This window comes from Delphinapterus leucas, chromosome 16, assembly GCF_059928025.1.
Source record: "Delphinapterus leucas isolate spDelLeu-1000000601 "Yukka" chromosome 16, BTC_Dleu_Yukka2, whole genome shotgun sequence".
Taxonomy (NCBI): Eukaryota; Metazoa; Chordata; class Mammalia; order Artiodactyla; family Monodontidae; genus Delphinapterus; species Delphinapterus leucas.
In genome coordinates, this window is record NC_143144.1 from 85,903,215 (window position 1) to 85,928,540 (window position 25,326).

A 25,326-nucleotide genomic window follows, 5' to 3' on the forward strand; every position below is an offset into this window, starting at 1 on the left:
ATATGTTCCTTTTGCCAGTATGCTCTCCCAGTCTGTGGCTTGTCTTTTTATTCTCTTAATAGCGTTTTTCACAGGGCAGAAGTTTTTTAATTCTAGTGAAGTATAACTTATACATTTTTCTTTCTTGGATTTGCCCTTGATGCTGCATCTAAAAACTCATCTGCAAACCCAAGGTCACCGGTATTTTCTCCTATGTTATTTTCTAGAAGTTTGCATTTTGCATTTAGGTCTGTGATCCCCTTTGAGTTAATTTCTGTGAAGGTGTAAGGTCTGTGCCTAGATTTGTTCTTTTTTTTTTTTTTTTAGATTCGTTCTTTTGCAGGTAGATGTCCAGGTGGCCCAGAACCACTTGCTGAAGACTATCTGTTCCATTGACTGCCTTTGCTCCCTTGTCAAAGGTTAGCCAGCTACATTTATGCGAGTCTGGTTCTGGGCTCTCTAATCTGTTTCACTGGTCTATTTTTCTCTTCTCTCACTGTGCCCATTACCACAGCTTTGTATTAAGTCTCGAAGTTGAGGAGCATCAGTCCTCGGCTGTGTTCTTTGTTCTTCACTGTGCCCATTACCACAGCTTTGTATTAAGTCTCGAAGTTGAGGAGCATCAATCCTCAGCTGTGTTCTTTGTTCTCCTTCAGTATTGGTCTCGCTATTCTAGGTCTTTTGCCTCTACATATAAACCTTAGAATCAGTTCACTGATATCCACAAGACAACTTGGTGGGATTTTGAAAGAGCTTGCATTGAATCTATAGGTCAAGTCAGGAAGAACTGACATCTTGACAATACTGAGTCTCCCTATCCATGAACATCGACTGTCTCTCCATTTATTTAATTATTCTTTGACTTCTTTCATCAAAGTTTTGTCATTTTCCTAATATAGGTCTTGTATATATTTGTTAAATTTATACCTCAGTGTTTCTCCTTTTTTGTGCTATTGTAAACAGTGTTATGTTTTTAATCTCAAATCCCATTTGTCATTGATGTTATATAGAAAAGCAATTGACTTTTTATTGAAGTATAGTTGATTTACAATTATGTGTAATTTCAAGTGTACAACAAGGTGATTCAGTTATACATATATATATTCTTTCTCATACTCTTTTGCATTACAGGTTATTATAAGATATTGAATATAGTTCCCTGTGCTATACAGTAGGTCCTTGTTGGTTATCTATTTTATATATAGTAGTGTGTATCTGCTAATCCCAAACTCCTAATTTATCTCCCCCTGCTCCCGCTTTCCCCTTTGGTAACCATAGTTTGTTTTCTATGGCTGTGAATCTATTTCTGTTTTTGTAAATAAGTTTACTTGTATCTTTTTTTTTGATTCCACATATAAGTGATATCATATTTGTCTATCTCTGTCTGACTTCACTTAGTATATGATAATCTCTAGTTGCATCCATATTGCTGCAAATGGCATTATTTCCTTCTTTTTTATGGTTGAGTGGTATTCCTTTGTGTATATGTACCACATCTTCTTTATCCGTTCATCTGTCTATGGGCATTTAGGTTGCTTCCATGTCCTGGCTATTGTAAATAGTGCTGCTATGAACATTGGGATGCATGTATCTTTTCAAATTAGAGTTTTCACTTTTTCCAGATATATGCCCAGGAGTGGGACTGCTGGATCATATGGTAGTTCTATTTTTAGTTTTTTAAGGAACCTGCATATTGTTTTCCATAATGGCTACACCAGTTTACATTCCCACCAAAAGTGGAGGAGGGTTCCCTTTTCTCCACACCTTCCCCAGCATTTATTGTTTGTAGACTTTCTAACTTTTTTTTTTTTGGCCCTAAGGATTGTGGGATCCTAGTTCCCCAACCAGAGATCAAACCTGAGCCCCCTGCAGTGGAAATGCAGAGTCATAACCACTGGACCACCAGGGAATTCCCTGTAGAATTTTTAAATTATGGCCATTCTGACTGGTGTGAGGTGGTACCTCATTGTGGTTTTGATTTGCATTTCTCTAATAATTAGCGATGTTGAGCATCTTTTCATGTGCCTGTTGGCCACCTGTATGTCTTCTTTGGAAAAATGTCTATTTAGGTCTTCTGCCCATTTTTTGATTGGGTTGTGTCTTGTCGTTGTTGTTGTTGTTGTTGAGTTGTATGAGCTGTTTGTATATTAATATTTTGGAAATTAAGCCCTTGTTGATCACCTCATTTGCAAATATTTTTCCCATTCCATAGGTTGTCTTTTCGTTTTGTTTATGGTTTCCTTTGCTGTGCAAAAGCTTATAAGTTTGATTAGGTCCAATGTGTTTATTTTTGTTTTTTTCCTATTGCCTGGGGAGACTGATCTAAGAAAACATTGCTACAATCTATGTCAGAGAATATTTTGCCTATGTTGTCTTCTAGGAGCTTTATGGTGTCATGTCTTATATTTAAGTCTTTAAGTCATTTTGAGTTTATTTTTGTATATGGTATGAGGGAGTGTTCTAACTTCATTGATTTACATGCAGCTGTCCAGATTTCCCAATACCACTTGCCAAAGAGATTGTCTTTTCTCCATTGTATATTCTTGCCTCCTTTGTCATAGATTAATTGACCACAGGTGTATGGGTTTACTTTGGGGCTCTCCATTCTGTTCCATTGATCCATATGTCTGTTTCTGTGCCAATACCAAGCTGTTTCGATTACTGTAGCTTTGTAATATTGTCTGAAGTCTGAGAGGGTTATGCCTCCAGCTTTGTTCTTTTTCCTCAGAGTTGCTTTGGCAATTCTGGGTCTTTTGTGATTCCATATAAATTTTGGGATTATTTGTCCTAGCTCTGTGAAAAATGTCATGTGTAATTTGATAGGGATCACGTTAAATCTGTAGATTGCTTTGGGTGGCATGGCCATTTTAATAATATTAATTCTTCAAATCCAAGAGCATGGGATATGGAAAGCAGTTGACTTTTGTATGTTAACCTTGCATCCTGCAACCTGGCTATAATTGCTTATTAGTTCCAGGAGGGTTTTCTTCAACAATTCTTTCAAGTTCTCTACATAGACAGTCATGCCATCTGTGACCAAAGAGAGTTTTGTGTTTTCCTTCCCAATCTGGATCCCTTTATCTTTTTTTCTTGGCTTTCGGCATTAGCTAGGACTTTCAGAATGATGTTGAAAAGGAGTGATGAGAGGCACATTCTTGCTTGTTTCTGATCTTAGAGGGAAAGCTAGTTTCTCACCATCGAATATGACATTAACTGTAAGGTCTTTGCAGATGTCCTTTATCAAGTTGGGGAAGTTCCACCCTATTAAACATTTACTAAGTTGTGTGTGTGTGTGTAAGACCACATTCATAATGATACAACTTGACTCTTCTCAGGTTTCCTTTTATAGTCTTTGGTTGAAATTTGCGTCTCTCACATTGAAAGCCTTGGTTCTTACCAACTTGGCCAAATGGCTCATCTGCTTTGTCCCACAAGGATGGGCTGTGGTGAACCCTGGATTCTGGCTCTGCTCCCTGGCAGGGACCAGGAGGGGAGCTGGTGTCCCAGAAGATGGGCAGCCAGCATCCCTGGCTTCCTAGAGAGAGCAGGGGTTGGGGGGCAGAACCCTCCCGATGGGCCATGGAAGTCATTCCCGGCTGTAGTTTGGCCTGCGTCCTGGGGCAGCACGGGTGGCACTAAAGGGACCCGGGTCTGGCTCCCCTCTGCCCCTCTCAGCCTGAGCCCTGGGCCTCGCACAGGGCAGGGCAACTCGTGCCTTCTACCTCTTGGAGTCTGCACTTTATTTTTTAAATTCAAATAAAAATAAATCAAAGGATGCGTTTCCTCCCAGGATGTATCACATTCATCAAACTCACACTCTGCAAGACAGTGGCCGTGGGGCAGCCATGGTCTCCGAGCAGAGGCTGTATTTCAAGAGCCACACCCTTGAAACCAGTGGCCTGAGGACCAGCTCCGCCTCCCAAGGGGGCCAGCCACAGCCCTGTTCACGGAGACCCGTGTCGAATGAGGGCTATGCTTCTTCTTTGCTAACGGTGGTTTGGCACAGGTCAGATGAACTGTCCACCCCCCAGGCGGTCCTGGTCGCCACCAGGAGGCAAGTCTATGCTAACACAGCCCAGTGGTCCTCCCCTCCACGTAGGACGCAGACACAGAGGGCTCTGTATCTGCTGCTGCCCCTCCACGGTGCTCACCCACCCAGAACGCTGAGCCTCCCATGTGGCCCCCGCCCCGAAGGTTCCCCCATTTCCAAGATGCTTTTGTGGGCACAGTGCCCAGCTCCGGGAGCACCCTCTCGCCTGTCCCCAAAGCACCTTCGCACTTCCCCGCGCGGCCAGCAGAGGGCAGCAGGCAGCCGAGGAAAGGTGGGCAGGGCCTGGGTCCCGCCAGTGCGGCCGCTGGCGGGGCAGCCAGAGCCCCTCGGCCACATCCTCCAACCTCGCCCCCGCTTTGGCAGTAAGCGCTGGGGGCCGTAGCATGATTCCCCTCCTCTCTAAAGCTCAGCGACTAAAATCACCCACATTTAGACACAGGCGACAGTTTTCAGAGATTCTGCCTGTCTTTTCTTGCGACCGCGTGACCTCTTGCGGCCGAGCGGGGATGGCCGATGCTCCTGTCTGCCAAGCATGAGGAGACAAACTCGGGCCCGGGATCCCTACGGGCCTGCGGCTGGAGACGCAGAGCAGGATTCGGAAACTTGTGACTCAGAGTCCAAGCGCCTCGGCGCCCCCGTCCCCCGGAGGGACGTGTGGACACCGGCACCCAACCGGGGCTGAGCACTCTGGTCACCACGCTCACAAAACAGGGGCCGCCTGGGGCGCCCATCCCAACTGCGCTCGCCCACTTTAGAGCAATTCCCAGGGGCTGCTGTAACGGGGTCCACACCTCCAAGTTCACGACCACGTGCTGGGACTTGTTTTTAGAGCTCAAACAGCTCCTGGGAACCAGCACGATCCAAGGTTGGGGCAGGTGGGAAGGGCACACCCTTGCACTTTGCATTTTCAGTTGATTCTGGAACTCTGTCTCAACTTGGGGGCGTGAGACCCAGTAGCGTGCCCGAGTGAACCCCTAGGTGTAATGGGCGCTTTGCACCTCACGAGGCCAGTGTCTGAAGCTGACGGTCGCCGCAGGCAGAAAGAAAGAGTTCAAGAAAAGGGGTCTCATCACAAGGCATATCTGAGCTGATGCAGGAGACGGAGGACAAACATGTGGGTTCTGGAGCGCAGCTGGGGTGGGCGGGCCCTTTCCTCCCGGGGCCTTCTGCAGCCTCTCAAAGTCACCTGATCAGTCAGGCTGACTCGTCTCCCTCAGGAGGCTGGGAGACTCAGATTGCCAAGGAGCCTTTGAAGAACAAAGATCTTTTTCAATGTACAGAATTCCTAAGTTACTAAGATAAATGGGGGAAGATTTGACATTTCTCGCACATAATTTAAAATTCAAATCTGCTTCCAGTAAAGGAAAATTACAAGATATTCTGAACTGCGATTCAGATCCTTTTGCTGACATGAGGGCTCGAAGCTGCTTTAGATCTGCCTTAATTTCTATCATCTGGAGAACAAAGCCACATTATGGAATATCATGAAGCTAATGTTTTTATGTTTGAAAGGAAGTTATTCTGGATCCTTTCATTCTGCGTAAATTTCTGAGAGTCACCCCTCTTGTTTGTATCTGTAGCTGCTTCCCTGTCATTACTGAGAAGTATTCCCTTGTATGAATAACAGTAAGCTAGACTCTAATATGCACCAGGCATTTCACAATCTGGCCATGAGATCTACAAATAATAAAACAAGAAAAATGCTTTGCGATACCCAGTGACTTGTAAACACCAATCAGAGTCCAGAGTAACTCACTGGATATTTAAAGTTCGCTGGCATTATGCAACAGAATGGTTTAAAATCTCTTGATATCAGCTGAGGCACAGTGGGACACAAAGGAGGCAGCTCTCTTTTCAGGAATATGTTCCTTTTGTGTTATTTTTGTTGTTTTAAGATTTTAATTTAATGGTAGCTAATTAACCAAAGAGTGCAGTCTAAACTAAAACTAATTCTCTTGCTATCACTTCCAAAGACCTATCTTTAACACACATTAAAGCAATTGCATATAAGAGAGTCTGAGAGTTAACCTGGGTTTTCAACTGCTCAAAGACCAGCTAAATCTATCAGTAAAAAAGGAGATTACAGCCCCACTTCTCCACTCCTATTCACAACAAAGGATTGTTGCCCCTCACTTCCTTCACTCTCGTCTTACTTTCTCTTCAAGCCTCTCAAGTGGGATGCACCAGCCACTCCACAGTGACTGCTCTTGTCACAGTAAGGGCGTCCCAGCTGCTACAACCAAATGGTCCCTCCTTGGAGCTCCTCCCACGGAGCTTGAGAGCAGACCCCTTCCTGCCCCGTCTTCATGGGCTCGGGACCCCACGCGCTCCTGGTTCTCCAGCCCACCTCCACGTGGCTCCTCCTCCTGGGCTCTGTCCTCGGTCCTCTTCCCCACTTACTCTCCCTCCTGGGGTGAGCTCACCCAGTCTCTTCTGGCTTGAAATGTATCTCGATGCTGGCGCCTCCAGAACCTACAGCTCCAGGTCGCGACTTCCCCAAGAGCTCCACGTCTGGGTGTGCAGCTACCTTTGCAACCGCTGCGCAAGTTCACAACCAATCTCTCAATCGGCCTGCACCCCTGCACCGGCCCAGCCATTCTTCCTGCAGCTGTTCCCATCTCGGCACCAGGAAACTCCCTTGGACCGGGTGCTCAGACCAGGGATGCAGTCATCCCCAAGTCCCTTCTTTCTCACACCGCAACCACTTCACAGTCAGCCCCCGGGGCGCTCCGCCTTCAAAATGCCTATCTCTGAAGACTGACCAGTTCTCAAGCCCTCTCCCCAGGACCACCACATCCATGACCACTTGACCGTCATCCCTCTGCCTGGACGACCTTGGCTCCCTACAGTGCATCCTCAGCAGAGCAGCCACAGTGGCTCCGTTCAAGGCCAAGTCAGCCGTGACCCTTCCCTGCTCATGGCCCCATAGCTTCCTATCTTGCCTGGACTCCATCCTGCTTCCCGGCACAGCCTCCTCCCGATGTCCGCGTGGCTGCCTCACCTCCTCGAGGTCTTCTCCAGTCACCCTGTTTAAAACTGCAACCTAGATGCACTCCCTTGCCCTCCTTCCTTGCTTTATTTTTCTATCCAACTTCATCTGACTTACTACCTATTTTGCTTTACTCCTGCTATTTTCTTTTATTTTATATATAAATTTATTTATTTATTTTATTTATTTATTTTTGGCTGTGTTGGGTCTTTGTTAATGTGCAGGCTTTCTCTAGTTGCGGTGAGCAGGGGCTACTCTTCGTTGTGGTGTGTGGGCTTCTCATTGTCGTGGCTTCTCTTGTTGCGGAGCACGGGCTCTAGGCGCACAGGCTTCAGTAGTTGTGGCACACGGGCTCAGTAGTTGTGGCTCTCAGATTCTAGAGTGCAGGCTCAGTAGCTGTGGCACAAGGGCTTAGTTGCTCCGTGGCATGTGGGATCTTCCCGGGCCAGGGCTCGAACCCATGTCCCCTGCATTGGCAGGAGGATTCTTAACCACTGCGCCACCAGGGAAGCCCACTCCTGCTATTTTCTGGATCCCTAAACTGAGATGTAAGCTCCCTGAGGGTAGGCATTTGCTCTGTTTACCCCCGCATCTCCAGGGCCGTGAACAGTGTGGCACATAGCACGAGCTGATCAAAAAATAATATTTGTTAAGTGGACAAATGTTCCTGATTTGGAATGATCATCTTCTAGAGATGCCACATGGTAACTACCAACTTCACAATATCACTGAAAGGAGTTATGATTTCGGACACATAAATCCCACAAATGAATAATCCCTCCGTAGGCCACAGAAAACACACCCAGGAATGAAGGAACGAACGATGGGCACGCTGTACCGCAACACCGTTTCCCTAAGATTGTACACTGATGGGGGCTCAAGGAATCCTGGTAGACAACGTGAGCTCTGTGCAGGGCTGCCGTCAAAGGTGTACACTGATTACCGGGACTCCAGCTGTGTCCGAGGAGAGTGATTTGCAGTGCGGCCTGGGTCGGTGGGCCGGCATGATGCTCTCAGGTGCTGGGCGCTCCAGGTGCGGCCCGGCCCGGAAGCTCCGCCCACCGGCCACTGAGCGCGCTCCCCATTGGCTGCTCCGCCGAAGGATCGCGCTCTCATTGGCAGAAGGCTCTAGGAACGGGCCCGGTTCGGCCTCGCGGCCTCCAAAACTCCCCAGAGGGACGGACGGCCGGCAGCGGACCCGCGGCTGATCTTCAGGGGAGCACCAAGCTCCGGGCTCACAGCCGCCCATCGGCCGGGGCGTCCCCGGCGGCCCTGAAGCCCCGTTCCCAGGGAGCGGGGCGCGGCGCAGGTCGCGCAGACGCAGTCGGCGCACCGGGAGGACCCACGCCCCCGCGGCCGTGCGTCCCGCCCCGCCCCGCCCCGCTCGGAGACTCCCGGAGGCCCCGCCCCCGCCCCGGCCGTCGGAGGCGGCGGGGGATGACGTCATCGAGCGGGACGACGGGCATTGGGCGCCATTTTGAAAAGGGAAAAAAAAATACGGCGGCGGCGGCGGCGGCGGCCGGGCTGAGGTGCTTGGGCGGCAGCAGCGCGGCGGCCGCCTCGTACGTCCGCCGCCGCCTCGGCGCCCGGCCGCGCCCGGCCGCGCGCCGGCCGACCGGCCATGGCAGGTGAGGGCCCGCGCGGGGCGGGGCCGGGAGCGGGCGAGGGGCGAGGGGCTAGGGGCGCGAGCCTGACGCGCCCGGTGTATCCGCAGGAGCCGGAGGCGGCGGCTGCCCTGCGGGCGGCAACGACTTGCAGTGGTGTTTCTCGCAGGTCAAGGGGGCCGTGGACGAGGACGTGGCGGAAGGTAAGGCCGTGCACCTGGGCGCTCCGGGGCCCGGCTGGGCCGCTCCTGGCCGGGGCGCGGGGCGGGCGCGCGATCGGAGGTCCGGTCCGCCGGGGAGGCGACGCCGGCCCGGTCCCTAGGGGAGGCGGCCCCGGGGGTTATGTCAGGGGCCCAAGGTCGCGGAGCGCGCAGATGTCGGGTCTCCCGAGTGGATTTTGGGTTCTTTGCGCTGCAAGTGGCTGCCTCCTGCGTTTGTTGGAGCTCCGGAAATAACTGCAGAAGCCGGGGACTCGAGAAACATAAGCTTGGGGTAACTGCAGACTGGCAGGAGTCGGGTGGGGAATCGCTCCGGCCTGGGTCAGGTCGGGGCCTCTGTCCAGTCACCTGTGCGATGGGGGCATCCTGTCCGGCCTCAGTTTCTTTTTTAAAAACAGGGTCGGACCCCTTGGTGCTTTAGATTGCTTTCTAAGGTTCCGAAGTTTTTCAGTTTTCTTATCAGCTCTTTCTCCTTCTCCGGCGGCGTGTCTTAAAGTTCCTGCTGCAGATTGCACCTTTGAACTTTGCGGTGTTGAGGTTGGTTGGTCTTTTCCGTAACGATGGTCGCAGGGGAGCGGCGTTGCGGGGGGCGGGGGCGCTTCCCACGGCGCCGCGTGTCGTCCTGAAGGAAGAACGCCTAGACTCGTGCCCGTGCGCGCGGTGCAGCGGCTCGGGAGTGTAAAGTCAGGCAGTGACTCTTTTGCTGTTGTTCAGCCGTCTTACTCAACATGGTGAGCCTTTAATCCTCTCTTAAAAAGTTTTTGTGTTTGCGTGAGCTACACCTTCTTTGCCCCAAGTAACTAGCAGCCTCTGGTCAGGTGTCCTGCGCCTTTCCTCCACCGTGCCCAGTCCCGTGACCCTTGGCTCCGTCCTCCTTTGCTCTGCACCTCCCCCTGGCAGAGTGACATCTGGAGATCCTCTGACATCTGGAGACAAGCAGTGCCCAGATCAGTAAGCAGGTAAAACGGTGCTTCAGGAATTTGTGAAGATGTATCTGACTTGAGATTGAGATTTTTCTTTACATTCACATAAGGTACGTTTTTTTTTCACTTTGCAGTGCCAAGTGGGTGACCGGTCAGCTTACTCAAAATTCCTATCAGGGATAAAGCAAAACCCATTTACTCACGGGTGGGAAGGTGGGAGGGCTTAATGCCTGTCTTAGCTTCTGGTTTCTTTCCCTTTTTAAGAAGGTTTAGTTGATAAGCCGAATGAATTAAAATGTAAGTCTAACTAAAATGGTGTATTTTAAGTGTGATGTTACACTTCGAAAATGGTATTCTTTACTTTTAAAAGTCTTGACGGAAATATTTTGTTCTCTGAATCAAACTGGAACTTTTTGCAATTTTACATCCCTACTTTAAGTAAAATTTTGACTACATCTAAAAGTTTGGTATTTTGAGTTACCTATTTTGTAAGATCGCTTTGTGGTAATTACCACATTTTGTTTGTTTGTTTGTTTTGCGGTACGCGGGCCTCTCACTGCTGTGGCCTCTCCCGTTGCGGAGCACAGGCTCCAGATGTGCAGACTCAGCGGCCATGGCTCACGGGCCCAGCCGCTCCGCGGTATGTGGGATCCTCCCGGGACTGGGGGCACGAACCCGCATCCCCTGCATCGGCAGGCGGACTCTCAACCACTGCACCACCAGGGAAGCCCCACATGTTTTTTTGATCGTGTGTATTCACAGCTCTCTTACTTCATACTTAATCCTCTATCAGGGTTAACACATTTATAACATTCATTATTTTGTCAAGTAGTCGTGATACTACCTGTTTGAATTGTACTATTTCCATAAAAGTCCATGAGAAAGAAGAAAAAAGTAATTGTTAACAGCTAGCGACTGTTAAGCAACGAGAATAAAGAAGCTGGTGGTGAAGCGTGTGCCCAGACTCAACCTTGGTGAAGAAGTGTTGATAAGAGATAATTAACGGGAGATGTAATTTAAGGGAGGTCACTGGACGTCAATACTTGGACTGTAGGACTAGAGGTATAGTAAATTTATTTGTGCAGATTTGTGGGTGGTGAGGTGTTTCGCTCTTTAAGGTTTTGCTCTGTTCCAAGCTCCACTTTGCAGAGTTCTCCGCTAACCCTAAATTTCGTGCCGTCTTTCTGCTTTCCGCTGCTGTGAGTGATCAGAAAGTGACTGAGGTGGGCCTCTCCTTGCCTGAGTATGGACATGAGGGGTACAGGGGCAAGTGGGGTCTCCCCTGACTTTTGAAGGTTGGGGAGTGCGTATAGTGGAGAGAGGCTTTTGATTTCCTTTTCGTTTTTAAAGCTAATAGAGTTTGGGGGGGACACCTCAAGAAAGTATTGTAATGTGTAAAATTTGATGATGGCTTTTTTTTTTATAAAATATGTCTTTATTAGAGTATATATATATATATATATATATATATATATTTTTTTTTTTTAGAAACAGCGTTTTGCTAGTGGGTCAGGTCAGCCCATCGTGCTATCAGGGATTTCCCATCTTCCTGCAAATAGGGATAGAGGTGGGCTCAAGAGGAAACTAGCAATTGTTCTGCTAGTGACAAGATGTGTGAGTGACAGTCCCTGGTGACTTGCCCCCTCTCCTTCCCCTATGACAAGCTGGCCAGGGTGGTAGGCATCGCCTCTGAAGGTGGAATAGGTGAGCTTTTATGCCTAGATGAACAAAGAGTCAAAATAGTAAAACCCGGGGGAGGCTTCCAGAAGGGAGTGAGAAAGTAGTTGTTAGCCTGTACCTCCAAATACTTATGCTCTAGACAATGACTACTCTTTGGAAGTTGTTAAATATTTATACAGGTTTTTCACACGTGATGTTTAGTCACCATCACCCAGCCCCACTCCCTTTTCTTGGGCAACACTCACTGCATGAACATCTTTTGCAGGTGTTGGCACACGATATTACAGTCCTTCGCTGCTCTGTCTTCAGCAGTGTGAGCTCTACTTAAAGCTTGAGGGCTAGGTGCCCCTCCCTCGCCCCACAGCCTTGTAGAAGACCCAGCCTGGAGGTAAAGATGGTTAAGTCTTATTATGTTCCCGAGGTTGCTTCAAGTTACTTGTGCCCATTAATTCAGTCTTCACACAACCCTGCAAAGGAGGAACTCTTGTTCTTCCCAGTTTTAGATGTGGAAGCCAAGGCCCAGAGGACAGATGACTTGGTCAGCAGAGTGGCCAAGCCAGCTCTGGAAGCTGGGCTCCAGGGCCCATGCATGGTGTGCTGCATCAGTGACCGTTTGTGGCCGGTACTGTTGAAGGCCCACTGCGGGGTGCGGCTCCCCAGCCGTGGGATTGCTCTGTCCTTCCAAAGCTCAGGAGAGGTCTCACTACCAAGAATTAGAGGAAACGACCTCTGAAAGCAAATGAAAATGAGCTGTCTTTAAAGGGAGTGCCTATCAAAATGGTCTAAGATTAGTAACAAGGCTTTCAGAACGGGCATCCTCAAAGTATTTTAAGAATAGATACTACAGAGACAGTAAGCAGGGGGAACATCTGAATGTCAAGTGAGTGATACGGTAGCCTTGCCTGCCGAGCTACTCTCACAGGACCTCAGCTGGCCTCTTGCAGGGAAGCTCTGGGTCTGCTGCTTTTGTACATTCATTGCTCTTCTGATTTTCTGGAGGAACGGGGGAACGGGTTAGAGGAGGGAAGGGCTTGTCATGAACTACTGCCTGGATTGACATAGTTTTTTGCATAGCTTGAGAGCAGCTGGTTCTTTTCATCTCAGAGTGTGTAGGTTTAAGTGTCTAGACTTTCTATTTGATGATTTTATTTTAACCGGTTTCTTCATCCACGATCTAATCTATTGCTTTGAATTAGACATTAATCTTTTTCTAAAGACATAATGCTTAACAAAACTAAAGGTTCATCTGCTTAATTCAAGCTTGAGTCTGGGAAGTTGTGTAAATAATGTAGGTTTCTGGGTAATCTGGTATGGCCAGCCTTTCTGAAAGGGTTTACATAGATGTTATGAAAGAAAGAAACATTTAAATTGGCAAAGGGTAACAAAAATTAAGAGCACTTGGGCGTCAGTAGCAGGAAGTTATTGTGTTTCATTGAATATAAGATACATGTGATTTCAAAGATGTGAAAATGAAAGAAAATGTGCTTCTTAGAATCAATGAAATACCATATTTGTGAATGCAAAACTTTTCAGTCGGGCTTCCCTGGTGGCGCAGTGGTTGAGAGTCCGCCTGCCGATGCAGGGGACACGGGTTCGTGCCCCGGTCTGGGAAGATCCCACATGCCGCGAAGCGGCTGGGCCTGTGAGCCATGGCCGCTGAGCCTGCGCGTCCTGAGCCTGTGCTCCGCAACGGGAGAGGCCAGAACAGTGAGAGGCCCGCGTTGCGCAAAAAAAAAAAAAAAAAAACTCAGTCATAGTCATTATTTCTAGAGTACTGTGATAGTTTTTTCCTGTGGAGAGTCTGCCTTAAAGAAATCAGATGTGTATGGTTTTTTTAAGATTAATGCATTCAGTGTACCTACTGAGCACAGCTACATTGTAGTGTCTCTGAAATCAGGCTGTGCATTCAAGAAGCTGGACTGATCTTAGTTAGATAATCAGGTGCAGGTTTATGGTAGTATCAAATCATACTCCTTGATTTCTTTATTCCTTGATTTTAAAAATCTGTTGTTTTGATGAGAAGTTCTGGGTTCAGTTCATGTCTGCTGTTTATCAAGCTTGAAGGCCCTTTCTAAACCTCAACTTGCTTATCTAGAAATCACATCATAAGATTTTTGTTGAGATAAAACAGTGCTGTGCTTTTGAACCTGTAAGGTGTTGTTGAAGTGTTAGGTACAGCTGTTCACTAATTTTCATGTATTTTAAGGTGTTTGGGTTTAGTTGTAGCTATATTTAAATGTGAAAGTAGCAGTCTCTTAGTTTTTCCCGACCTCCCGCAATCTCTCCACTCACCCCAGATCCCTTCCATAGGGCCTGACCTCTTGGTTTTTCCATCATTATTCAGTGATCTTCCCACGCCTTGATCTTGGCTCATATTTCTTTCCCAAAGTAGAATACAGCTTTCCCCTGCTATCCTATCTGGAAGCAGAGCATTCCTACAAAACCTTTCGTAAGCCGAAATGGTGTAAAGGGAGAAGCAATAATTACCTTAGCCATAGGTGTCAATTACCTTATGACACAGGCACAGAAGGAGTCAAGGTAAAGCCCAGATGCTCAGACACAGTTCAAAGCTCTGACAGCTTGATGCTGAGATGCTCAGTGTAGCTCCTGGAGAAGGAGCTTGGTGGGGCCCCTCTCACTGCTCAGGGTGCACTACCTGTATAATCATTTCCTGCAAAACAAATGCTGAAGGCTTATTTTGCCCCTTTTTTTTTTTTTCCCCAAAAGTGAAATCTTCAGATTTCTTTCAGTTAGCAAGCTGTAGGTCTTTGGTAAAAGCGAAGTGACGTACAGCGAGCTTTCAAAAAATGGGGGATTTCTCAGGAATTCTCTGTGGTAGTCCAGTGGTTAGGATGCCGGGCTTTGACTGCCCGGGGCCCGGGTTCGATCCCTGGTCGGGGAACTAAAATCCCGCAAGCCATGCGGGGTGGCCAAAAAAAAAAAAAAGGTGGGGGATTTCTATATTCTTTTAGGTTCCTCTCCTCCTTTCACACCTAGTCATCCATCTAAATCCATCTCAGATTCCACTTTCTTTATGAAACACTGCTCAGCCACTCTTAACATCCTTTCCTGTCACTTAGCCTGTCATGGTGTTTAGCATTGGCTGTATCCTGCTTGATCTCTAGTTTTATCATATGGGTTAGGCTTGCTCTTCAACTTGATGTGAATCCAGATATTGAAAGATTTTGGTACAAATTCCACTTCAGCCCTCTTACTAGCTTCGTGTTAATGTGACAGTTACTTACCTTCTGTTCCTCAGCTGTAAAACAGGGTGCTATTTCCTGTGACCTTTACAGGTTCTTAGAAAGATTCCAGGTAATGCAGGAAAAGCTTTGACAAACTGGCTCACAGTAACTGATAACTGTTAAAATGTTGGTATCTTTTTTTTTTAATTTTTCATACAGTTTTTAAAGGTTACTTTCCATTTACAGTTATTACAAAATATTGGCTCTATTCCCCATGTTGTACAGTACATCCTTGAGCCTATCTTATACCCAATAGTTTGTACCTCCCATTTCCCCACCCCTATATACCCCCCACCCCATAACCACAAGTTTGTTCTCTATATCTGTTAGTCTGCTTCTTTTTTGTCATATTCACTAGTTTGTTGTGTTTTTTAGATTGAACATATAAGTGATATCATACAGGGTTTGTCTTTGACTTCACTTAGCATAATGCCCTCCAGGTCCCTCCATGTTGTTGCAAATGGCATTATTTCATTCTCCTTTATGGCTGAGCAGTATTCCATTGTGTAGATGTGCCACATCTTCTCTATCCATTCATCTGTCGATGGGCACTTAGGTTGTTTCCATATCTTGGCTATTGTAAATGGTGCTGCCATGGACATTGGGGTCATGTATCTTTTCAAATTAGTGTTTTTGTTTTTTATCGAATATATACCCAGGAGTGGAATTGCTGGATCATATGATAACTCCATTTTTAGTTTTTTGAGAAACTGCCACACTGTTTTCCACAGTGGCTGCACCAGTTTACATTCCCACCAAGAGTGGAGGAGGGTTCCCTTTTCTCCACATCCTTGACAACAGTTGTTGTTTGTGTTCTCTTTAATGATAGCAAAATGTTGATGTCTTAAGAGACCCTCTTGCCTAGGAGAGTAACTTACTCTGTGTTGCTCCAGGGAGCCACCTTAAGAAAATGAAGGGTGTTATGGGGGCTAGCTTTCAGCTTAGTTCATCTAAAAAGTTGGCAACAGCATCCTGAAGGTGTGCTCGTGCTGAATGTTGCAGTGGAGAAACCCAGTTTCTGCCTCACACAACCATGTGTTTAGACAGCGACTGGCAAGCAGTTGGGTCCTGGCACCATCGTGAGAGCAGGGTATGTGGAGGGAATGTGATACAGTGCCCAGTACACAAGACCTGGGTGGGGAGTGAAGGGAAGGAAATCAGGGTGTAGGAAGAGGGAGGAAGGAAAGGGAGAAGAATGTTCCAGACTGAGGGGGCTTGGAGTGGAGATTGCAGAGAGCGTGGTGCATTCTGGGAAACCAGAGTACTTGGTGTGTTTGTCTGGCAGAGAAGGGGAAGGCCCGAGACGAGGGGCTGGCAGGGACCAGAGTGATGACTAAAAGCCTTGAATACGGTGCTGAGCACCTTGAATTGTGTTTCGAAGTAAATGTGATCATAAACGTTTAAGGTTCTCACTAGAGGAGTGACGTCAACTTCACGGAAGGTCACTCTGGCCTTTGGAAAATGGGTGGTGACGGGTACGAGTGGAGACAGGAATGCAGCTGCTCAGCTACTGCAACAACAAAGGCTGGCAATGTGAGCTTACACTAAATCAGAGGGTTTCGGATTCTTTTTAAAGGGCCCAATAGTAAATATTTCGGACTTTGCAGGCCAGTCCTGTCTCATCTACTCAACTCAGCTGTGCCTTTGCAGCAGGAAAGCAGCCAGAGACCCCAGGAACATAAGGGTGTGACGGTGGCCAGTACCACTATTTACAGATCAGCAAGGGCCAGATTTTGATTTCACATGGTAGTTTGCCTGCCCTGTGCTAAGCCGGTGGTTCTCAAAGCCTTTTGGTTCCAAAACCTCTTGGTTTGATACTCTTAATAATTTTTGAGGACCAGAGAGCTTTTTGTTCATGAGGGTTATGTCTATCAATATTTACTGTATTGGAAATTAGGACAACTGAAACTATTTATTATTTCACTTTAATAATAAATCTATTACATGTTATCATAACATTTTTAATGAAAAACAACTTTACCAAAATCAAAAAAGATTGAGTGTCATTGTTTTATACTGTGCAAGTGTTTTAAGTGTATGGCTTAATAGGAGACAGGTGGGTTCCCAGATCTGCTTCTATATTCAATCTGTTACAATTGCTTTATTGAAATATATGAAGAAAATTCGGCCTCATACTTACATGTAGTTAGAACAGGGAGGGGTGATTTAATAGCCTTTTCATGTAATTGTAGGTATTCCACTTTAATACTACAACAGAACTGCACATGTGGTGGTTTCTTCTAGTTACAATTTGGAACCTGAGACCATATCAATGAATTGTTTACCCCCTGTTGACATTAAAGGCCATAGTTCTATCTTGTACTTTGACTGTATCCCTTGCTCATGTGGGTAATTTGGTAGCATCACACCTTGGTCATTTAGAAATACATATTGGGACACTGAGTTGTTCAGATCTTCTAAATGTTGGTACATTTCATTGTACAAGATCAAGAAAATCACCACTGATCTCATTAGAAGAGTCTTAAAGTGGGAAGCTGTCAAATTTATAGTAGAAACAAGTTTTCCAAAATTCTGATTTCTCTTGAAAGCTTGGATTTTATCATTGGCAACAAATACCGTCAGTTGTTTTCTGTGTAGTGAGTGGCTCACTTTGCTTATTTTTAAGAAAAGTTCTGCCAGATGTCAAAACCTAAGCAACCATAGTTGGTCAGTTGTTCTTTCAGATAAAAGTGGCATTCCATGAAAATGGCTGGTTCAACCTGCAGCACTGACAACCGTGCACATGCTTTTCCTCGAGACAGTCACTGCACTTGGGGGTACAGCAACCCTGCTGTGTGCCTAGCGCCCACCTTACCACAAAGCGTATTGAAAAGACTCATCCTGGGGGCTTCCCTGGTGGCGCAGTGGTTAAGGATCCGCCTGCCAGTGCAGGGGACATGGGTTCGAGCCCTGGTCTGGGAAGATCCCACATGCCGCAGAGCAGTTAAGCCAGTGCGCCATAGCTACTGAGCCTGCGCTCTAGAGCCCACAAGCCACAACTACTAAAGCCTGCGCGCCTAGAGTCCATGCTCTGCAACAAGAGAAGCCACCGCAGTGAGAAGCCCACACACCGCAAAGAAGACCCAACGCAGCCAAAAATAAACAAACTTAAAAAAAGAGAAAAGACTCATACTAATGGGTTGGGATTGAGTAAAATTAATTTGTTTGATGGTTCATCAAGGATATTCCTCAGTAAAACTGGCTTTTTTCCTTTCTTTTCTTCCTGCCCTTGCGTGGTGTGAACAGCAGGACTGCTGGTGCGGTTCCATGCTGCTGAGCGATGTGTGCTGGACACCAGCAGTTTCAGCCACATTGCTTTTGCTCTTTCATGCAGATGACAACACAGTGAAAGTGGCAACGCGTATTATTGTGAAAATAGTTTTGACCTTGTGGTCCTTGAAGAGGTTCTTGGGTACCCGCAGGGGTCCACAGACCACACTTTGAGAACTACTGCTTTAAAGCTAGCTACTAGCAATAGGAATAACAGAACAGGGCAGATTTTAAGATTAACTGTCCCCTCTCATCTTTACTGGATTTTGCTGTTTTTGTCTCAGAATACAAAAGCAGAGCATTCATTATTTAAAGTAACTCAAGTGATGCAGATGTAAAAAGAGTAAAAGCAAATGTTCTTCTTCATTCCTCCCCGGAGGTAATGACCCTTAACAATGTGTGTATGTTTTTTAGACCATTTCCTATTCATCTATCTATGTACTTTTGTTTTAAAATTTAGTTTGCGTGTAAGCAGCACTTTTTAAATCCCTTACAAAGTGTGAATCCTATTATAAATGTTGTTTGCTTGCTTGTTTGCATCAGCAGTGTGTAATTTGAGATCGTACAGTGACCTGGGCTTTCTGCTGAGCTGTGCACACACTTGAGCCTCTTTGACCCTGAACATAGCCCCTGGAGATGTCAGTGCTACTGTTGCTTGTGTTTACAAATGAGCACATTGAATCTCAGAAGATGTAGTCACTTGCCCAAGGACACAGAGCTAGTGGGTGCTGAGGTCAGGATTTCAGCCCAGGTGTTCTGGGTCCAGAGCCCATACGTCGGTATTTTTAATGATGCTGCCTTCTTGCATAGCTCGATTTGATCCTTTTTGATGGCTACAGAGTATATAGTTGTACAGACTACTCATTTATTTAACAAGTCCTCTGTTGGTGTACTAAAGATGCTGCAGTAAAGAGACTTGTCCATCCATCTGCCTGGGGCAGGCATTCCTGTGGCTAGAGTCCTAGAAACAGACACACTCAAAGGCCTCCAACATTTACCTTTTTTGGCTGCCAAATTGTCCTCCAAAAGACGGTGCTGACTTACACCTTCCCCAAACTTTTCCTTCTCCACTCATGCTGGGAATATCAAACTTTTTAATTTTAGCCATTTTAATGTTGTAGTTTGCATTTCCTTACACTTAGGCAATTGAGATTGTTTTTGTCAACTATTTCTATTTCTTCCGTGAATTGTCAGATTGTATCTCTTGTCCATTTTTCTACTGAGGCTTTTAGAAATGAATTTTTAAAGCTTTTTAATACATTATAAGTACTAATCTCTGAATATTTTTTATTAGCCTTGAGTTTTAATTTTTCATTTATGTCCCCTGTATGTGTGTCTTCTGTAGGCGGGTTTTTTTGTTGCTGTTGCCGCTGTCGGGAACTAAGAAAAAGCTGAGGTCTTTGTTGGGTCAGTAGTGGTGTGGAAGAGGAGCAGTGCGGGACAACAGGAGTGATTCATAGGCTGGACTAAATATTGAGAGCCGGAGCTCAGAGAGTGACCGTGAGCACAGAAGAGCTTGGAAAGTTCACAGAGAGCTTGGTAAGGCTGTTAGACTTACACAGACTGGGGAGCAGACTTTAGCCCATTTTATCTAGATCTCCAGAGATAAGAAAGTCACAACTAAAATGCGGGTGTATGAATTCTATATCTTGTGCTAGACGTAGCACAGTGCTGGCACATAGGAAGTATTTTAATAAATTGTGAATTCTTAGTGAGTCATGATACCTGCCCCAAAGGTATTAAGTTCCCTGATAATGATGCGGAAAATTTGGGTGTAAAAAAGGAACAAACGATGAGTCCTCATTTTTAACCATATCTGTAAACGTGTCATTCATTTTTAAAAAGGGGTAAGAGAGTTCATATAAATCATCAAAGAAAGGGCATTAATGGGCAAAGACTTCTTTTTTAATTTATTTTATTTATTTTCGGCTGCGTTGGGTCTTTGTTGCTGCACGGGGGCTGCTCTTCATTGCAGTGCGTGGGCTTCTCATTGCGGTGGCTTCTCCTGTTGCGGAGCACGAGCTCCAGGCACGTGGGTTTCAGTAGTTGTGGCTCGTGGGCTCAGTAGTTGTGGCGCACACTTAGTTGCTCGTGGCATGTGGGATCTTCCCGGGCCAGGGCTCGAACCTGTGTCCCCTGCATTGGCAGGTGGATTCTTAACCACTGCACCACCAGGGAAGCCCACAAAGATGTTTTAATTAAAGCAGTGGTGAGGTTTTATTTTTGCTTTACATTTCTGGAAGAAGTATCTCTACACTCATTTTTCTGGAGGGCAATTTCACATGTATCTATAAAACCTTAAGCAAGGGTTGGGAGCCTATGATTCATTCCACTTACAGGAATATGCCAGCTTTTTTTTTTTTTTTTTAACTTATTTTTTTGGCTGCATTGGGTCTTCGTTGCTGCGCACAGGCTTTCTCTAGTTGTGGCAAGCAGGGGCTGCTCTTCGTTGCGGAGCACGGACTGTAGGCGCGCCAGCTTCAGTAGTTGTGGCACGCAGGCTCGGTAGTTGTGGCTCGTGGGCTCTAGAGCGCATGCTCAGTAGTCATGGCACACGGGCTTAGTTGCTCGGTGGCATGTGGGATGTTCCCGGGCCAGGGCTTGAACCCATGTCCCCTGCATTGGCAGGCGGATTCTTAACCACTGTGCCACTAGGGAAGTCCTGTGCCAGCATTTCATGAAGGTGTATTTACAGAGTTGTGCGTTGCAGCAATAAAATATCAGGGAAAAAATGCCCAGAAGTAGTGAAGTGATTAAATGCATTGTGGTGCACCCATATTGTGGTTTAAAGGGGTCTGTGCCTGCCGGAGGGAAGTTTGTGACGTATTAGGTGAAAAAAAGCAATTCATATAACAGCGATCGCGTGTAAATCTGAGTGGGGTTGTAAATGTCTGGAAGATGCAAGATGGCTAACATCAGTGGGGACCCGGGGGTAGTGAGGGGTCAGATTTGCATCAGAGGGACTTTGGCTTTTGTTCTACATGCTTCTGTATTACTTAATGTTCCACACCAAGGCAGGCAGCATTGTTTTTGTGATGATAAAAAGAAAAAGACCAGTTAAGAAAAGGGAAAGACTAGCTTTATAACAGTGGAGGAAGGGTTCCCTTCCTGCTACTTATGAACACCTGCTGTTTAGGCTGCCACTTGAAAACACCCTAAACATTTTTTGTAAGGTTTTTTGTTTCTTAGGGGTTTTTTGGAGTATAGTTGATTTACAATATTGTGTTACTTTCAGGTGTACAGCAAAGTGAGTCAGTTATATGTATATTTTTTCCAGATTATTTTCTATTATAGATTATTACTATACTGTAAGATACAAGACACTGACTATAGTTCCCTGTGCTGTACAGTAAATCCTTTTGCTTATCTGTTTTATGTAGTTTGTATCAACCGCATTTTTCTGAGTTTTAATTGTTCTGCTCCAGGTATCTGTGATGACAAAATAGACATCCATAGGAATATATACTGAAGCTCTAGTATTTGTAACTAGATGAAAGCAAAGCAAAGTGACAGCCAGCTGATGACTGTTGAAAGGGGGCCTTCAGTGCCTGGTGCATCAGTGCGTTTGTACATGGACCTAACGATCCATCTCACGGGGGCTGCTTGTGGCTTGGTTTCGGCCATTTGCAGTGTCCTGTGTATCTACATGTTTTAAAGAAATGTCATAATTTCTTTTTTTTTTTTTTTGGATATACCTTACATATAGGAGAAATATTTTTTTTTATTTTATTATTTACGTTTTGGCCGCGCTGTGCAGCATGTGGGATCTTAGTTCCCCTACTGGGGATAGAACCCATGCCCCCTGTGGTGGAAGCATGGGTTCCACCACTGGACTGCTTAACCACCACTGGACTGCTAGGGAAGTCCCTAGGAGAAATATTTTAAATCTTGAGACAACCATTTGCCACCTCACTTTTTTTTTTTTTTCGTAACAATATCTGTTTTCTTCTCTGTGGTTTTTTTTTTTCTTTTTTCTTTTTTTGGTCCTCTGGGTCTTAGTTGCGGCTCATGGGCTCCTTAGTTGCAGCTTGCCAGCTCCTTAGTTGCGGCAGACAGGCTCCTTAGTTGTGGCATGTGAACTTTTAGTTGCAGCATGCATGTGGGATATAGTTCCCTGACCAGGGATCGAACCCTGGCCCCCTGCATTGGGAGCGCAGAGTCTTAACCACTGTGCCACCAGGGAAGTCCCTGCCACCTCACATTTTGATAAACTTTATAGTTTTCCTTTAAAATAAGTAGTAATATACATATTATTAACATAATATCAATAATTATTATATAATTATTATACAGTTACATATAAATGTAAGGTATATTTATTTATTAAAATATATATAATATTATATGCTAATTGTAAACACCCATGTTCTCAACATTTGGTCATATTTGTTTCAGATTTAAGATGTAAAATTACAGTTGAAGTTCTCTCTCTCTTTTTTTAACTCCCCAGTTCCATTTCCTGTACTTTTCTCTCCTTCCTTCACCAGTGGCAACTTCTACCATAAAGTTGGCCTATAAATTCCCTGCTTCTGAATTTTTATCGAAATAGATGTACTGCTGCTGCTTTTTCTCCAGTTGTCTTGCTTTTGTTAGACCTTAAGGATCTAATTGAATGTTAGAGGTCAACGTTTCTTAGATTTTGACTTTGGTTATGATAACAAAAAGCATGTATCTGTCAGTTGTTGAAGTCATCTGAAATATCAGAGATAGTTCTTGAAGTAGTGTTAGCCACAGTGATCATTAATTTTTTTCTGCCATCAAGCCCTGGTTATGTTCAGGTATGTAGTAGTGATATCAATCTGAAAATGAGAGAATGCAAAAAGTCTTTATTTTAACCATTCTCAGTTTACTTAATGTCCATTAAAGCACAGTAGAATTCAGCAGGAAAAGGAGAAATTGATTGGAATTATCCACTTAGGACTTTCTGTGTGCCTTTTAAAGTACTGTTCAGGGTAAAATGTGTTCCTAAGTAAAATATAATTGTATGAATTGTTGCTTTAGAAATCCATTGAAATCCATTGGAAGTTTACCTTTGGGGGAATTCCCTAGTGGTCTAGTGGTTAGCACTCTCACTGCTGAGGGCCCAGGGAAGGGCCCAGGTTCAATCCCTGGTTGGGAAACTAAAATCCCACAAGCTGTGTGTGGCACGGCCAAAAAAAAAATTTACGTTTGGGGCTGCTGGCTGTGCAGGCCTGGTGGTGGCTGGCAGAGGGCAGGCTGGGTTTAGGGAGAACAGGTGCCCTCACCTTTCAGACTTGGCTCCTGAGGTTGCGTCTCCTTGTTTCATTTGACCTACAGAGAAGAAAATAACACTCAGGGTAACGTGGATTTGGCTTTTTTTTTTTAAGGTTTGTGAATTTTTTTTAATTGCAATAAACTATACATAGCTTAATATTGATCATTTTAATTATTCCTGTGTGTACAACTCAGTGGCATTAATTACATTCACAATATTGTGTGGCCACCACTACCTCTACCCAAAACTTCTTCATCTTCAACGAAAACTCCATACCTGTTACATAACAACTCCCTCTTCTCTCCTCCCTGCAGCCCCTGGTAATCTCTGTTCTGGTTTCTGTCTCTGTGTATTTTCCTATTCCAGGAACTGCATATAAAACTGGAATTATACAATATTTGTCCATCTGTATCTGGTTTATTTCACTACAAATAATGTTTTGAAGATCTACCCAAGTTGTAGCATGTATCAGAATTTTTTAAAGATTTTATTGTTCTGGAGCTATTTTAGGTTCACAGCAAAATTAAGAGGAAGGTACAACAATTGCCCATATGCCACCCTCCCCCTTCAACCTCCCCCATGGTCAGCACCCCCTGCCGTAACAGCATGTTACACGTGTTGCAGTCAAAGAGCCAAGATTGGCACATCATCATCACCCATAGTCCATAGTTGACCTCAGGGTTCACTCTTGACGTTGTGCATTCTGTGGGTTTGCACAAATGTGTGGTGACACGTCTCCATCAGTATAGTCTCATAGAGTCGCTTCCCTGCCCTCAAACTTCTCTTTGCTCAGCCTGTTCACCCCTCCCTTCCTCCGCCAGCCCCCCACCCCACGCCAGCAACCACTGATTGTTTTTTTTACTGTCTCCATAGTTCTGCCTTTCCCAGAATGTCGTAGAGTTTGAGTCATACCGTAGGCAGCCTTTTCAGATTGGCTTCTTTCACTTTGTAATAAGCACTTAAAGTTCTTCCCTGTCTTTCATGGCTTGGTGGCTCGTTTCTTTGTACGCTGAATAATATTCAGTTGTCTGGATGGACCACAGTTTATTAACCCGTTCACCTACGGAAGGACATCTTGGTTGTTCAGGTTTTGGCAGTTACGAATAAAGCTGCTACAAACATTTGTGTGCAGGTTTGTGTGTGGATGTACGTTTTCCACTCCTTTGGGTAAATACCAAGGAACAAAGTTGCTGGGTGGACCATATGGTAAGAGGACGTTTATTTTTGTTAGAAGCCGTCAAGCTGTCTCCTGAAGTGGCTGCACTGCTCTGCTCTGTGCTCCCACCAGCGAGGTAAGGGAGTTCCTGCCGCTCCGCACCCTCTCTAGCACTTGGTGTTGTCAGTGGTTTTGGATTTTGACCATTCTAATAGGTGTGTAGCGGTATTGTGTGTTGCTTTACATTTTCCTGATGACATATGCTGTGGAGCATCTTTTCATATGCTTGTTTGCCATGTGTATATCTTATTTGGTGAGGTATCTGTTAAGGTCTTTTGCCCATTTTGTAATTGGGTTGTTTTCTTATTGTTGAGTTTTAAGAGTTCTTTTGTATATTTGGATACCAGTTCTTTATCAGATGTGTCTTTTGCAAATGTTTTCTCCCAGTCTGTAGCTTGTCTTCTCATTCTCTTGAATGTATCAGAATTTCATTCCATTTTATGGCAGAATTAGATATGGATTTTTTGAAATAGAAATAATATGTTTCTAACCTCATTTTTTATTTTGTTTTTGGTCATTGAATGTACTTTTAAAATTTTTACCCTTAAACAATAAATGTATTCCTGAAAAGGTATTTGGAAATTGGATTATTTATATGCATGGAGTGAAATTACTGGTCAAAAATAGCTTGTTATAAGTTTTTTCTATAGTAAAAAATCACAAAGTTGGGGTGGATAATTGCTTAAAGTTTGGTAAACTCTGACTTGTTTTATCATTCACCTGGTAAAGTTCTCACTTACTTGGTAATCTTGCCTATTTTAGGGTTTCTCTAACTTAGATATCTGTGAGTTCTTTCATGTGTGTTTAAATATATTTAACTTTGTACTCAGTTATAAGGAAGAATCTCAAGGCTGTGTATGTTACTAACAGATGCTTACAAAAGTTGGCATTTAAGGAGAAACATTAGCAGCCTTG

At 45.2% G+C, this 25,326-nt stretch overlaps 1 protein-coding gene across 11 annotated transcripts in view; it reads left to right on the forward strand.

Moving 5' to 3' along the window:
- Positions 1-8,515: 8,515 nt before the first annotated feature.
- The window catches only part of PPP2R2D (protein phosphatase 2 regulatory subunit Bdelta), a 50,412-nt gene continuing 33,601 nt past the window's right edge, over positions 8,516-25,326 (forward strand). For 4 of the 11 annotated variants that reach the window (XR_016388214.1, XR_016388215.1, XM_030759327.2 and 1 more), the window contains exons 1-2: positions 8,516-8,647; positions 8,734-8,826. Coding sequence is in view for 4 of the 11 variants with exons in the window: in XM_030759327.2 (XP_030615187.1) it covers positions 8,641-8,647; positions 8,734-8,826 (100 nt within the window). In the remaining 7 variants the exon portion in view is untranslated. Of the gene's footprint in view, positions 8,648-8,726; positions 8,827-8,866; positions 9,875-18,878; positions 19,499-25,326 lie in introns of those variants that run through there. The other 7 variants (XR_016388216.1, XR_002643841.2, XM_022568430.2 and 4 more) reach the window with 4 other exon arrangements.